Below are 17,227 nucleotides of genomic sequence, written 5' to 3'. Positions count from 1 at the left end.
GGGGGAGCTCTGCTCAGCCACAAGCCAGGCTGATGGCTGCCAGTATAGCGGTGGTTGTGGGAGCCTCTCCTGCCTCCTCAGCAGCGCTAAGCATGTCCGACTGCAGCTCAGGCCTGCTCCCTGCTGGCAAGTGGACATCCCCTGAGGGCTGCTGGGCTGCCAGAGGGATATCTGATTGCCATCTTAGGCCCAATCCCCCAGGGGGAAGGCCTAAGCCAGCAGGTGGTCATCCCCTGAGGGTTCCCAGACTGCGAGAGGGCACAGGCCAGGACCCCTTACCCCTGAGTGCACAAATTTTTGTGCACCGGGCCTCTAGTTATAGGATAAGACATGAAGAGACTCAAAATACAAAAAACAGAATAGTATTTGATGAAAAGTTATGGAGGAGGGAACAGAAGGTAATAGTGGAAGTGTTTTTGGAGACTGACCGATAAACACTACTGCAAGTTCTGATAGGTCTGAAACCAAGACAAGGCTGTAGACTGGCAGAATAGGAATGCATGCTTATCATATTTCTTGTTTTGATTTCATTATTATATTATAAACTCGAGGCCTGGTGCACAAATTCGTCCACCAGTGGGGTCCCTCGGCCTGGCCGGTGGGATCGGGCTGAAACTGGCTCTCCAACATCCCCTGAGGAGTCCTGGATTGCAAGAGGGTGCAGGCCAGGCCGAGGGACCCCACCAGTGTACCATCGGGGCCGGGGAGGGACATGGAAGGTTGGCCAGCCGGGGAGGGACCGTAGGAGAGCTCCAGGGCATGTCTGGCCCGTCTAACTCAGTCTCGATTGTCCGGACCCCAACAGCAAGCTAACGTACCGGTCGGAGCATCTGCCCCCTGGTGGTCAGTGCATGTTATAGCGACTGGTCGACTGTCTGCCTCCTGGTGGTCAGTGCACGTCATAGCAAGTGGTTGAGCGGCCTTAGCATATCATTAGCTTATTACGCTTTGGTTGAACAGACAACCGAACACTTAGCATATTAGGCTTTTATTATGTAGGATCCTTTCTTTAATTCCTATAGTGTTCAACATAGTGATTCCCCAAATATTCAGATGATGATGACAAATAAATTTTGAATAAAACCTGAAGTTTTCACTTTAGCCTATTATTGTGGATATATCCCAAGAAAGCCAATATCTTTGTTTCATATAAAGATAAAATCTCCAAATTTTGCTCTCTTATCAAATACTGTTAAGTACAGCCTTACTTAGGCTATATCTCTGTTTTCAACAACAGGCTGATTCCTACCCAAGGCTATTAGCAGATGCCACCTATCCATATAACAATCCAGTAGAAGATTGGTTATTACGAATTTTTCCACTTTGTCAATGAACTGAAACTCAGAGATAGTCTAAAAGTTTATAAGAGAAACAGCATGAAGATGGTTCTGTTAAATATCATATACTTTTATGTTAAATGACATAATTGTTGCTATACTTAAAATATATACTTTAAAAAATTAATAACATCTTGAAAAGCAATAAAAATGGAGAATGCTGGGTTAAAAGCAATGACATTCGTTTGTTTCTAGGATTACAATTTTAAAGTATTCATTATAAATATAGTATCTATTTTAACTTCATTTATTGTCAGCTGAAAGTTTCCAAGCATTGTTGTGCAGTAAGTATTCTTTTTAAAAATATACTTTTTATTGATTTCAGAGAGGAAGGGAGAGGGAGAGGGAGAGAGATAGAAACACCAATGATGAGAATCATTGATCAAATGCCTCCTGCATGCCTCCTACTGGGGATCGAGCCTACAACCCAGGCATGTGTCCTGACTGGGAATCAAACTGTGAACTCCGGGTTCAAAAGTCAATGTTAAACCGCTGGTCCACACCAGCTGGGCAGTAACTATTCTTAATTGGGCATTCCGCCATATAAACTTTCATATACAAATTATTTACCTTGTAGTTTTCTATTACACCACAAGGGGGCATACATAACATTATAAATCTGCATGGGGAATTGTACAGCAGTTTCAGCACTGAAGTACTGAATTTAATTATACTTTAATAACTAAAAGACAAATGAAACAGTATACAGATATTAATGAAATATTTCTCACAAATTTTTATTCTTAAAATAGCACTTTCTTTCTCTGGAGAGATATATTATATGTATCCAAACATTTTTTCAAATGTGCAAGTTATTCTGAAAACCATGGAAATTATATGTAAAAGAGAATTACCACCTGACTCAATTTTCAGCCATGTGGAAAACAAGAATCAACATGAGGGCACAGATTCTCATATGGTGAGTCTATACTAGTGCACGATGAATCAAATTTAGATTACTATGATTAAATATTTGTGCTTGCCAATTTAGTAAGCATTTCTAAATTGAGTTTAGCTGCGGGGAGGAGGGAACAACAGACACTAAATTCATGTCACCAGGAGGAGTAGTTAATGGGATTAGTAGTGGGGCATCAAAATTCACCACTACTACTTTAAATAGAGTAACGTCATAAGCCTTTTTTTTATAGAGTCCATCTCAGCTGTTTAAATGAAAATTGCAACATTATTTAGTTTGACACATAAATGAACATTTTAAGATATTACATTTTTATTAAAAGGAAAGTGTGTAAAGTGCAGTCTATTAATGAGAACAAGTGTAATATTTTTATGCTCCCATAATTTATATGTAATAACATTTAATGTGCTATTAAAATCAACTGAAAAAAATTAAGTGGTTCAAAATTGAAAAATTAAAACAATCCCTAGTATATGAAAAATCTCCTTTCCATTTCTAACTCAGATATTAGTCATTAAAATTAGAGAAAATTAGCTGTCCCACTTATATAATTCTTAGGTATGTAATAAACTCTTATGAAAATGTATTATGCAAAAAGAACTGCAGTGAGCCATGTAATTGTTTATATACTTTATGGGATGATGTATGTCAAATGACACATTTCAATCTCTGGGGTTGATGATGTCTTTATTTCCGTTTCTTGCATATATTCCAAAAGAAAGAAGTAAACACTTTAAAACCTTGATTCTTTTATCTTATTTTTTTGTTGTATATACTTATCATTTTATAGTTTCTATATATATAAAAGCCCAGCAACCGTTATGGTGGAATGACCGGAATGACCGGTGGCTATGACTCGCACTGCGGCAGCCAACCAGCCTGATCTGGGCCAGATCGGTCCCACAACCTCTCGCGGCCCTTCCCCCTGTCTGGCCCCACCTACAGGAAGCACGCAACTGAGTTGTCAGCACCCCTTCTGAGGGGAGATGCCCATCAAGTATACAGAAGGTATACAGAAGGTGCTCAGCGAGGAGTCCGCACGGGTTGTGTTCACACTTTCATGCTGTCTTCCCCCACCACCACAATGCCGAAGGAAGCCTGATTCAGGAACCCCGTGCTGACCACCAACATGGAGAAACAGCGTGTGATAAACATCATGTCCCATAGCCGCCTGAATCTGCCTTAAGAGGAAGACACACAGACCAGGACACCACAATGCCGAAGGAAGCCTGATTCAGGAACCCCGTGCTGACCACCAACATGGAGAAACAGCGTGTGATAAACATCATGTCCCATAGCCACCAGAATCTGCCTTAAGAGGAAGACACTACAGACCAGGAGCGGGAAGATTGGGACTGAGACAGAAGGTCTGGGAAAGCAGGGCCACGGATGGCCGTGTTCTGCGATTGCTTCCCGACCCTGCTCCCCGGCCTCCTCCGTGTGCGAAGGGCCTGTATCTCTGTATCACTCAGGACAAAGGCCTGTGAGTGAGTGAAGAACTGTGGCTGTGCCTGTGGCTGCGCTCAGCATCCTGCCCTCATGGATGGGAACATATTTATGTGCCAGAATCTAAAACCCCTTTATCGGTAATAGCGCAAAGAATGCAAACCCAAACGTGTTTCTAAACAGGACTCTGTCCGGCTGGGCATGAACCCAGATTGAAGGCGTGCTCTCTGCTGAGGAGGCTGCAAAGACTGCTATTCTCTCGAACACACGCAACCTGGAGAGGTTTAAAGGGAAAAGGAGATAAAAATAAAACAAAATAGCAACAAGCTCTGAAGCCGCTGCCGATGGCATCAAATCCTCCACATGATGGTGATGTCAGAGACCATCTCCCCACACCTGGGGCTCAGACTGCCGAGCTGCTGACACCTGCCAGGTTGCCTGGCACCAGCCTCATCTACACGGCCACTTTCAACTTTCTGCCAGCTCCTGGAGGTGGGTGGGCTTGTGGATGGAGGCGTCAGTGTTAAAGCAACCCTGTTGGTGTAGCACAGACACGTGGGCTTTTTGATGAGAGAGAACCCATAACGTCCCTTCACAAATGTGTTTTTAACTGTTCTGAGATCACCTCCCAGCCTTGGTGACTCTCAAATAGGCCTCAGCGATTCCACTCACCCGATGCAAAGACTGACCCGGGTTTCAAGAGACTGAACCCTCGACTCCCGGAGTAGCCACGTCCTTTCAAAAGGAAGGTCACCCTGGCTGCAGGTCCTTGCTCTTTGTCACTTTGAATATTTCTTGCCACACCCTCCTCTACCTAGCAAAGCTCATTTAGAATTGAAGGCCAGATAAAGAGCTTCACAGACAAGAAAAAGCTAAAGGAGTTCATCACCCTGATCAGGGGCAGGGCCAACCAACCACCTGCGGCCCCTCCCCCCTGCTGGCCTGGCCCAATGGGCCCCCATCAGGGTGGGCCGGCCAGACCCCACCTGTGCACAAATTCATGTACCGGGCCTCTAGTATAAATATAAAAAACTAGAGGCCCTTGGCCTGGTCTGTGGGGATCGGGCCAAAACTGGCTCTCCGACATCCCCTGAGGGGTCCCAGATTGCGAGAGGACAGTTCTCAGGTGACGCACCCCAGAATCGGGTGCCTTCCTCTCTGGTGCCAGGTGCATCACCCGAGAACCACAGCTGCCAAGTCACTGCAGCTCGGCAGCTCCTGAATTGAGCGTCTGCCCCCTGGTGGTCAGTGCGCATCATAGCTATCGGTCAGATGGTCAAACGGTCACTTAGGCTTTTATATAGATAATTTTTCTATTTGAATTGTTTTTCTTTAAATGGAAAAAAATACATTTAACATAATGCAAGTTGAAACAACTAAGGAAATTTAAGGAAGATTAGCTTTTTAAATAGTTTTATCTAGAAGTTACCTCACAGTTTTCCCATCTTTCCATTGAGCCCTTTCTAAAACTACCTAAAATTTAAGTGTATAAGGAAAAACATTTAAGCACACCTATTTTAAATCTTTCTAGGCTTTAGTGTTTTCTCTCTTGCCCATTACTTGGTGAACCATTTATATAAAGAGCAACATATACTGAGCAATCTGAACTTTTTTGTTTTACTAGTAATTGCTAATGAACACAAATTGCTGCATGCATAAAAAGGATTTTGTTTTTAAGTTTAAAAATGTTTTAACAATAAATACATAACCTATGATACTGAGCAACAGAAAGAGCATTGATTATGAAGAGGAAAAACGTGCTCACCAACTGGCTGTGTGATCCAGAGGAGGCCCATTCAGCTCTCCAAATCTCATTTGCATATCTTTAAAAAAGTTGTCACCTCACATTGTCAAGTACTATAAAAACGTCCAATTACTGTATTGTACACCTGAAACTAACATGACTAATATAATATTATATACCAACTCTACTTAAAAATGATGTATGAAACATTCTTAGCCTTCTCTGAGTTGCTTATTATAACCATCACTTTTGAGACATGTTACTTATGAAGTAAAATTGATTTTTATTACTGACTTTTCAAAACAAAAAGACATCACCGTCACTGTTGTTGTCATCATCATCATCATCCTCATCATATTTGCCCTAACTAATCTATAGGATTGTTGTGAAAATTGCAAAAAGCATGTGTCTTATAAATTATTGTCATGCAAGTGTAAATAATGATTATTGAAATATAATGATTTTCATCTAAGGACATGATTATACTGACTAAATGTGCTTAACTATGTAGTTAATTGTACTTAACTTAATGTAGTGATCTATCTGAGTGTTTTTCTTTTAAACAAATAGGATACTGTGAGATCTTCAGGACATGATTATTCTGGTTATGAGGTAGGCAACCTTCAATGTAGATTCTGCTTTTCTGACAATCAGCCAGTTTTTGTCACTCTTGGTGCACCAGAAAATGGAAGCTGACTGCTGTACAGCTTGGATTGAACTGGAAGGGGCAAAATGTCAACACAAGAAAAGAATGTATCTCTTTAGAATAGGACCAGTCCCTAAATTTCTGTGCCTTTTTCCATTTTTTGGGGGACTAAGGGCACAGTTCCAACCTTTTCTAAGCTCTATGTCAGCTCTATAGGTGTAATTCTGTGAAGAGATTAAAACAGATTTTAGCCTATCAGATTTCTTCCTCTCCCTTTTCTCCTCCCATTACCTTATAATATAAAGAATATAAAAGGTAGTGTAGCCCAGTGCTGCTAACATTGCTGGTTGAGCTAACTGATTCAGTGCTTGATTGCATCGTTTAATGTTGTGCCCCAGTTTCAGGTCATTTCTCCATTATTAACCTAAGGCAGTTCAGTTGAGTATTTATTCATTAAATAGGGGAATATAAAAGATATACTTGTATTCTCTCTCCCATCTTTATTGCTATTATGCTTTAGTAGAGGATTTGTGGATTTATTTCTATAGCCCTTATCTTTTAATAATGCTAAAAAGGTCCATAAGAGCATATTTTGGCCACTGTAAAATATTTTTAATATATTTATAAGCATTGGAGTATAAACATAATTATTTAATTTGTTTCCAAAGTGTTGCTATAAAATTGATGGGGAAAAAAGAATTCTGTGGGATATACACATTAGGATACTCACAAAATGGGTGTTGGTTCTATTTAAGAATAAGACATTTCTTTTCCCTGCTGCTAGAACCCATTTCTCCTTTCAATATCCTTTTAAGCTGATACAGACACAGGGTTTCCACCGACTTTGACAAATAGTACACTTTAATTAGTTCTGTGGATTGCAGAACCAGACCACTGGATTGAGTTCTCACTCTCCCCTTTGCTCACTAACAAAGCTGGATTTGCTAGTTGTCACATGATAATAACATAGCTCTTTGAAGAAGGTGGATTCAATCTCAATTAAAATGCTATAGACTCTTTACAGGATAGTTGCAGCTGTCCTAAAGTACAAATAGTTTTCTGAAAGCAAGGAAACAGGCAGAGTTTACATTAAAATGTGACTAGCAATCTTATCCTGACTGCTTTAAGTGCCTGGTATGCCAAAGGCATTCTCTAAATTTGGGACATTTTGTACTGTACTATAATTGGAAATGGTTACTAGGAATTGGGTTAGCCTGAGACACAGGTTCTTTAAAATTAGGGGCATTATCCTATGATTCATGTCCTACTATCCAAGCAACACATTTGTATTGAGAGGTCCTTTCAGGGCAATGTCAACCATCCCAAAAATGGCTGAAAACAAGAATGGAACTAAAAAAGCTGTCTCTGAGCAGCCAGAATAGAGCCCAGGCTTTCAAGCCCAGCTCAACACAGGAGCTGCCCCCTGGTGGTCAGTGCACTCCCACAGCCAAACTCCTGCTTGGGCCAACCTCTCATGTTTCCTCCCCATGGCCAGCTGGCCCCAATAAGGACTGGGCGAGATGGTCCCAATGGGCCCAGATTGCTGGCCAGGCCAAGGAACCCCACCCGTGCATGAATTCGTGCACTGGGCCTCTAGTTTCTGTTATAAAAGAGAACTTGGTCAGACCCTCAGAGCTTGTGTACTCAAATTTGCATAGAATTCAAGCTGATGTGGCCCTTTGAATTCTCAGCCAACAAAAAATTAACAATACTTTTTTAGGTGGGTGTCCTAAAGTAGGCATTGTACAACTGACACTGATAGCCACTGTTGGAGGAGGTAATCTAGAGGACTTGACCTCCAGTCGACCCTGGGCAATCAGAGCTCCTCACCCCTCCTCTGTCCTTGGAATATATATTCTCCTCACTGTTCCCACAATGGGAGCCCTTTTCAAGGATGTGACCTTGACAAAGCAATGTGTTGTTCAGACCATCTGGATGGTATACATGACTGAACCCAGTTAAGACCTCTATGTGAACTTTAAGATTCTGGTGGTGGATGTGATCTACTCTTCTGGTGGCCCTTCAAGACAAGCTTGGTAAGTTGCCTTGCTTATTAAACCTGCCACCTTCAATCTGAAGTTGTCTGCCTCATTCTTAGGTCTCTCCCACCCTCTCTGCACAGGGGCCAGTTTGCTAAGCAACGTAGCCCCAAACTGGACAGGACATTGAGAGGGGAGATGAAAGAACTATAGGAAGTGGTCAGAAAGTAAAAAAAATAAATAAATAAAAGGAGAAAGGAAGGGAAGGAGGGAAGGAGGAGGGAGAGGGAAGGGGCAAAAAGTTCTCTGGAAGTCATTTAATGCAGTGCTCAGTGCTTTTCAAACTAGGGTAAAAGATCCCTCTTAACATTTTTTGTTAGTTTCCAAACTGTCGTAGACTGGTAGTTTTGTAAACTATAATAATGAATTACCAAAAATAAAAACATAAAAATGCAAGCATAATTTTTTTCTGTTAGGCAAAATATATAAAATTAACTCTGTCAACTTGTTATAAAAGTTTCTCAATGTGTATTCTTTATTTCTGTATAACAGTTTGCAGATGGCACTTATCTGCTAACCACACCCGAGTAAGACTGATTTGGATATATAGTGTAAAGGCAAAGAACTCTACGCCACCTAATAGCTTTGGTTTGTTACGTTGATGATGTACATGATGATTGCATGAAATCACATAGTCATCACTATTATACCCATTTATTCAAGTTTGGCAAATATATGTGTGTGTGTTTTTTTAAAGAAAACACACAGGGAAGAAACTTGAGCAAGATTTCCATGCAAATGCTTAAAATGTATAAAATGCACAAGGATAAATCAGCCTCACTTACCTGGAAAATTCACAGGTGTAGCAAATTCATCATTTGCTCTTGATTATGCCAATGCCCTTCACCCAAAGCCCAGCAGGACTGCACATGCATTTTAAGCAAAGTGGGTTTATTATTTGTTGCAGAGAGAGAACACATGCCCAAGGACCCACAGACTATTTTAGTAAGAGGGTGTTAGAATGAATCTATTACAGGATTTGGACTTTGTTTGGGTGATTGGGGGGAGCTATAAAGATTTGATGCTGCCAGAAAGTAGGGACAATTCTGTTTTGTGGGTGGCACAGTGACTTTTGCCTGTGCTTAGCAAAACTTCATCATGTAGCTTTGTTTGTTCATGTATCATGTTCTCAGAGTACTGCTGTCTGAGGTTGATATTCTGTGAGTTTATATCCAACAGGAAACAAAATGACCTGGTTGTGAGCGTCAGAGCAGCTTGTAATTATATTGAGGTCAAATCAGTTCCAGACATCAGAGGCTGCTTTCATTCTTTTTCAATGATGAGTAAAAATGGTATCATATAAAACTGGAAATAAAACTTAAATCTTGTTCATTGTCCAAAATCCTAATCTTTGCTTTCCCAAAGGCTTTGGGGAATTTTTCTCTGGTGATGGTGCATAGGTTTGTTAACAAGATCTTTTGACCTAACTGAATAGTTTGCGTAGCCATGCAGTGTACATTATGGAAAAAAAAGTGTTTTAAATTAATTAGTCAAGCCCACTACAAGTTTCAAAATATATCTACTTACATATTGATCCTGAATAAGTTTGCTACATGAGACCATCAGGCACCATGGCTGAGACATCTAGAACAATTTGGGAAAAGAACTTCATTTTTATGGGTTCCATTTTTTGGGTGGGCAAAACTGCAAAGCAGGAAATTGAGTTACTTGGATAAAAAATAATGCATTTACTAGTCAGTATGTCTCAGTCTGGTGTCTTACATTGTTTTAAAATAAAGCGTTTCTGTGCAATGTTTTTACATTGTAAACAATGACTTGTTTCCATTTGCTTCTCTGAATGATTGTTCCCAAGTGTAAGTAGCAAAGTGCAAAGATTTTATCTCACTTGTGCCTTTTTCTTCACTGTCTGAGTTCCTGACATGAAGCTGATCAGTACACATCTACGGGACTTAAACAGCCTACTAGAACTTGACATGTCTTAGCTTAGCATTTATGTATGAACTTCTGGCCTTCTATCTTAAGAAAATTTTCTTTAAATTATACTGTAGTCCTGACTTTTATATGACAAGTGAGAATTCTAAATTCCTTTGGAAACAAGTAGAGTCTCTTTAAGGACTTATTTTGAGCATAAAAGAGTAAAATATCAGCTAAGTTAGCAATTTGAGTACATATCATAGGTTGTGTATTTGAACTGTTGACAGAAATTCAGTGAGAATGCTATGTTATCGTTATCTAACAATAAAGTCAGGTTTCCTTAAACAAATTACTTTAATAGACCAATTCAATCTATAAAACTGTTAGCACTCTAAGAAATAAACAAACTAAAACCAGCCTATTTGTATTCTGAATTTGTAGGCTTTTAAAACACTTTGCAGATATTGACTGTGTCCAGCTAGGCATGTATTTTGGTCCATAAAGTAGAAATCCACATTTTAAAACCTAGTTTGTTGGTTGATCGTTGTTCAGACTTTCCCTGGTCCCCTCCTCCTTGGGTGTCATGGACAGATAAGTCATATAGAGTCTAAGAAGCATGATTGTGTCTAATAGTTTTTCCTTAATTAATTTTGTTATACTATAGACTTGATGTCTTCGAACAATATTAAGACATTACATTCAGGTTAACTTGAAAAATTGCTCCATTTGGTGAAGTATGAGGTGTAATAAAATATGCCTTCTCACTCACATATTTAAAATTTATTTTATGTTTATTCAAGTCAAATAATTCTTTTCCCGTATATTTTTGTATTTTAATTTCAGGAACATTTGCAAGACAATCAGAAAAGCTATGAAGTTAACAATCTGCTCTGGCACTGTATTGCTGTCTGGACTTGTGTTCAGAAAAATAGTCCTCATTTGAATTACATGCTTGAACATCTCACCTTTCATAAAACACAGCTTCAAAACAAATGCTGGTAAGAGGGAGTATATAAATCCAAAATAACTCATGGAGAAACCTTTGTGTTTAAATGTTAAATAACCTTTGTACTTAAATGTTAATCACACCTTAGTTGACTATGAAAAAAAATTTATAATCTGAGTTCCAAAGACAAGGGCAATTTATATATTTTGCATTAGTTCAGTTCATTAATAAATTGTTCCTATTTTTTGGAGGGGGGCTAGATAACCATGCATGTAGTACAATTTGTCTTTGTTTAATGAAATCTATTATTAATAATTCCCATATTTAAAACATTTTTTTATTTTCCAACTTGTTAAACAACAATGAAGTACAGTTTATTATTTTGGGGGGAAAAGATTGTTTTGTTATGCCTTACTTGTACAACAAAAGTGAATCTTGACTGATAAGTGTTAGTTTCCTCCTGTACAAATGTGAATTTAAGAAGGGAAAAGAAGTCTTAAATTACTACAAAACAAGGCATGGGTTCAATGGAGGAGAGAAAAAATGTAAAGGAGTATTTCTGAGGAAATTGATCAGAGATACCCCTTTCAATTATTTGAGGATGATCAGAATTCCTTTTCCAATGCTAACAATAATAATAATCTGCTATTCCATAGCAAGTTACAAATTCAATTGTCATATTTTTTCTTTAAATTACTTCCAGTTTTTAAGCCTCTGGCAGCCCACTCTGTACCAATGGTCTCTGTATATGTAAATTATAAGAATTAAGGGCCTCCTGTATGAACCAAAGCTGTTTTCTCAGTTTCATTTGGAAGTTTTGGGGAATCTAGATCAAGTAAAGATTTCTGGAGGATGGCTTAGAGTTTGTCTAATTTCCTAGAAATAGCCTAGTTTAGAAGAGAGTTCATAAAGAACTTATTCCATCTCATAGTGTGATGAGAACAACTTACTCACTATTGCAGTTAACAAAAATCATGATACTTTTATATTTCATTTATTTTTAACTTTATTGTTGACACTATTACAGATGTCCTCACTCTCCCTCTTTACCCACCTCAACCCAGCCCCTGCCCCCCCTTCCCTCTGGCCATCACCACACTGTTGTCTGTGTCTGTGTGTCATGCATATATATTCTTTGGCTAATCCCTTCACCTTCTTTTATCTAGTATCTCCCTTCCTAGTGAGGCTAGCATCTTTAAATAGGAAAATCAAAATGCAAATAGAATATATGTGTGGAGAGCGGCTACAGCATTTGGACAGGTTCCAGCCTCAGACTAATGAAAGGGCATGGTCCTCTCATGGCAAAGCCACGTACAGGTCCCAGCTTTGAGGGCAAAGCCCTCGCAGCACAATTATAGCCAAAGGCTGTGGTGGTAAGCTTGACCTTATGGTCCAAACCTGTGGTCCCAGGTGGTTGAGTGATGTAGGCTGATAGAGTTCTCAGGTGCATGTAATTAAGTAGATTTGAAACTCGAGAGAACATTGTAAACATCTTGACCACTCCCTTGATTTGCCTCCTGGGATCTGACTATAAAATAAAAACTCGGCTTGGAGGCTGTGGCACTGTCTCTCCATCTAAGAACAGTGTCCCACCTGGCCCCAACTGTCTTATCTTGTCTGTCTTCTTTAATCCTTCACCCCCTGATCAGGTTCACCACTGATCATGCTGGACATGGTTCAATATGTTATATCAATGATATAGAATATAATTTTAATAAATATGTATTAATATAGAGCTGCTAAATGTAAGAAAAGTTAGAGAGTTTTATTGGTGCAAATTAGGTTGATTCTTTCAGACCAATCTTATTATAGAAAACAAATTGTAGGGGAATCAAACACAATTTATTTTCAAAGGACAAACAACTAGCGCTACTTTAGCTCTTGGAAGACTCTAACTTGGTTTTAAAAACAAGTTATATTTTAACATAAAGTAAATATTGTATGACTTTGCCAAATTTATTTTCAAAGTATTCTAATCATTACCATGTAAACAGGTTTAAATAAGTGCTGAAATACTAAAAGTGGCTGATTAAGAATATCTGATTAAGGAATTGTTAAGTCAAGGAATTGTTCCTTTAACCAATTTTCAGTTTTATTATAGTGCATCAACATTGATCTAATTTACTTTGTTAATGATTTGTCTTTAAGGCAGTTCTTTTTTTTATACTTAGTATTTTATAGATTTGGGTGTGTTGAATTTAATACAAAACTGAGACTAAGTTTATTAGGCTTACTAGTGGCTGGAGCCAGATTTTAAGGGTCCCAGTGTAGCACTCTTCTTAGTCCATCATCCCACTGCCATTCTGGTTGCATTATTAAGGAGAGAACTGCTCTGGGGCACCTTGTCGCTGAAACCTGACTTCTTTTTTCTGGGAGGGCGTTGTGGAAATCAATTGAGGGAGGGCATGGAAATATTTAGACAATGCTGAATAAACAGAGGGGTAAATTGAAAGATGGCAAAACAGAGTGACTGTTTATAATAGAAAGGACAAGATACTTGTTTTAAAAAGCACTGACAGTTTTGATCCTATTTCGTATATTTACTGTTTTTTTAAGAAAATGATTTGATCTTTTCTTAAAAAACAGATGACTCTTGAAACAAAAATAACCCACTGACATTAGGAGATTAATGTCTTTTTAAATGAACAGTTTGACTAACTTTTCCATTAGTCAAATATTCTGTTAGTTATACTAACATTAAAATATTAAAAATACCTTTTATTCTTACAAAGTATTTATGTTATTTATGTAATAGCCTAAACTGCTTTTAAAAAGTAAAGTGATCAACCGAAGGACTTGTATGCATGCATGTAAGCATAACCAATGGACACAAGACACTGGGGGGTATGGGAGGCCAGGGGAAGGTCAAGGGGAGAAAAAAAAGGAGACATATATAATACTCTTTGTAATACTTTAAGCAATAAAACAATTTTAAAAAAGTAATTATTCTAGATAAAACAAAACAAACTGTGATGTAATTATCAAAATCAAATCAGAAATGCCTTTACATGGTCTCACATACTCCTAAGATTGGGAACATGTGACAATGGAGAAAATGAACTAAGTATGCTTAGAATGAAATAGAAATGTTGGGGCATCAGACCTTGATAGTAAATTAAGACTGTCAGGATTTGCTGGACCAGTTAGCCTTAGAATTGTGACATGTGGCAGAAGATATCTTTGGTTTAGTACCTGAAGTTCAAGGCCAAGTGAGTATTAACAGGAGTAATTTTATTTTACATGTAAAATACTATGTAAAATAAGTACCATAGTGATGAATAAATGTTCAGAGATTTAAAATGCAGAGGGAGACCATTCAACTGATCGATTAGAAGAAATGCTATTAATATTGGCAAAAATTGCTGGTGTCCATACAGGTGAGTAGTTCTCCTCTGCCCATTTCTGCCCTCAGTGGGTATCCCATCATGCATGTGCCTTCCAGACTTCTCTTAACCCCTTTTATAAAGATCACACAACACAAACGGAAAGAAATGGAAGTATGTGGTTTCAGCTAAGCCTGAATCCATGAAATGACTCAAAGGAGGACTCAGAATTAGAGCAACCTCCGCTCTATGAGGGTTGGGCGGGGGGAACAAGGAAAGGAAGTGCACTGAAGACAATAAATTATAAACCGGGGTGAAGAAGTAGAGAAAAGGAGAATCCGTGAGCCCCTCCCAGCTGCCATGCACCAACCTTTACCTTGGAAGTTTAGCAGCCCTGAACTGCAGATAAGCAGCTTGCTGTAAAGCAGATTTCCATTTAATATGGTTACACTTTATATGACGCTTCATCCTCTCAATGCTCCATCTTGTGGTTTGGCCTTTTATAAACTGCCCTATTTGCTCTGGTGAGATAGCTTAAGCCAGTACAAAGGGCTTTCTAATCCAACATGAAAATAATGAATTGTGTTTATAATTGAATTATTAGCCAATGATGATTGCTAAGAAGTGCAGCATGGCATTTCAGTAGAGCAGTATAAAATAAAATTATATCTCCAAAAGCAAAATAGCCGATTTAATGCGCCCCATGCATGTATTCCAAAATAAGCTTGACAATTTAAAATTACGTTGACATAGTGTTTTTCAGATGTACAGTATTTGTGTTTGCATCGACATGAATCGATCAAAGAATCAACTGCTTTGCATAGGCAAGAAGCCTTTTACTTCTGGCTAGATAACTGATATCCACATTGTCTTTATGATCCTCAGTGATTATTATGTTTATGTGACAGTCTAACAGCATTCAAACAAAGTTTTCATTAATAATGTTTCTCATTATTCATGAGGTAAGATGCCAATGTAGGTCCACTTTTCTAATTTATTTCCTGGATTTCTTATTGATCCTTTGATCCTCTGAGCTAAATATAAACATTTAGTCTCTATCTAGGGTAAATATATCAATTATGCTTTGCTGTATTATAGTACCGTGAAAAAAATTCAACCTTAGATCAGAAGACCTGAGTTTTAGTCCTGTTTTTTGCTACCTAATTTTGAATGTCACATAACCCCTCTGAACAGTCTGTTTAGCAGTTAAATAGAAATAATAGTCACCCCAAAGGGCTTTGGGGGTATTTAAATAAGATAAGTAATATGAAAATACTTTTGATACACTCATCATCCCATAATATTTCATTTCCTGCTAGTTCATATCTGAATTAATTTTTTTCCAGATAGAGTCCTGCCTAAAGAATTTCCATCTCAGTACCTGACACATGTCTTCTGCTCAAGTTAACCAAATTAGACAGCTTAGCCACTACATTTCAGAACTGTCCCCTGCTCTCTACTGCCACTGTCACAATCTTGGTTTGGGCCATTATTGTCTCATGACTCTTGTAGCTTATTAATTGATTTCTTTGCCTTAATTTTTCTTCTCCATAATCTGTCAGACTCTGCTGCCAGGGCTGCAACATAAATGTGATTATACCATTCTCCTACTTAAAATTATTTAATAAGAACTATTTTTCCTGGCACAGGGGTTGCAGCCCAAATTAGGGTCTCACAACTTGACACAATTTTAACAAAAGAACAAGAGTTCCTGCAGCTGTAATTAATTACTACCAACACAGTCAGAGAAGTGCCTGGTAGAGCTGAATGGAAGAAAACAATCAGTGGCCTACCTATGCCTTCTCTGACGAGACAGAAGTCATCGCCTATATTCTCCACATTCTTCTCTGGAGCTTCAAAAATGAAATTCTGTAAGCAGGAGAAAGAATCCTTTTAGCAGACATGCTAAAGCCTGGCTTTTCATATAGTCCATCTCTTCTGGGTATCAAATATCAAGCACTGGCACAATAAATACAGTCTTTAAACTAGTTTTCCTAAATGTTCACAGTCAAGAATGAAATGCTGACTGCCCTCTTCTCCATGTTCAATGAAGATTGAGACTAATCTATAGATATAAAGAGCCAGGGTCCATAACATCCACAACGACCTAAGGTTCCACCGAACACCGAAGTCAGTGCTGGGTTGCCATGGCGCAGCAACCCAGCACTGACTGCTGAGGGGGCTGCGGATCAGACCCAGAGAGAGGCCTGTAGAGACAGAGGCAGGGTCTGATCCGCAGCCTCCATGGCAGCTGTTGATCAGCAGTTGCCTCTCTCTTTCTCTCTGGGCTTTGCCAGCAGCCACGCCTCTGTTTCTCTCCGGGCCTCCGCTGCTGCTGATCAGCCCTGCTCTTTGATCAGGCCCAGAGATAGGCCTGGAGATGCTGACTGGCATAGAAGCTGACCAATCAGAACCAAATCTGGGTGAAGTGCCAGTAGCCAATGGCTGCCTAGCAGGCGGAGCTTTTGGCGCTGACTGGCATAGAAACCGACCAATCAGAACCTAATCTGGGTGAACTAGGAAGGCAGAACCTAAGGTGTGGGCTGAGGAGGGGTTTTAAGGGCAACAGCTGTTTGGTGTAAGGTGTAAGAAAGCGGTTCAATTTTTTAATGACCAGTTTGGCAGTATAGTGCATATGGCTATCAGTCCAGATATAGGGATTATGTATTTTTGTCTGCCAAGAGCATCTCATCCTGCTGAAAAAAGCTTTTCCCCCCATTTAAGCAATCCTATCCTATATAATCTATCTATATTACTAAAAGGATAATATGCTAATTAGACTGGGTCGACCGGCCATCTTCCAGATGTCCAACTTCCTTCCGGACAAAGTCATGGTGGTGGGGGCCAAGGCAGAGGCAGTTAGGGGCAATCAGGCAGGCAGGCAGGTGAGTGGTTAGGAGCCAGCGGTCCCAGATTGCGAGAGGGTTGTCTGATTGGAGAGGGTGTAGGCTGGAC

The 17,227-nt window shown here is 39.3% G+C and overlaps 1 protein-coding gene across 1 annotated transcript in view; it reads left to right on the top strand.

The window, feature by feature from the left end:
* TMEM232 (transmembrane protein 232) overlaps positions 1 to 17,227 on the top strand; it is a 183,194-nt gene that overhangs the window by 46,227 nt on the left and 119,740 nt on the right. The window contains exons 6-7 of the mRNA XM_014539893.1: positions 2,090 to 2,256; positions 10,847 to 11,001. Coding sequence (XP_014395379.1) covers positions 2,090 to 2,256; positions 10,847 to 11,001 — 322 coding nt within the window. The remainder of the gene's footprint in view (positions 1 to 2,089; positions 2,257 to 10,846; positions 11,002 to 17,227) is intronic.

The sequence above is a fragment of the Myotis brandtii genome, unplaced genomic scaffold, assembly GCF_000412655.1.
Source record: "Myotis brandtii unplaced genomic scaffold, ASM41265v1 scaffold230, whole genome shotgun sequence".
NCBI classification, from domain to species: Eukaryota; Metazoa; Chordata; class Mammalia; order Chiroptera; family Vespertilionidae; genus Myotis; species Myotis brandtii.
This window is presented reverse-complemented; position numbering and strand designations above follow the sequence as displayed.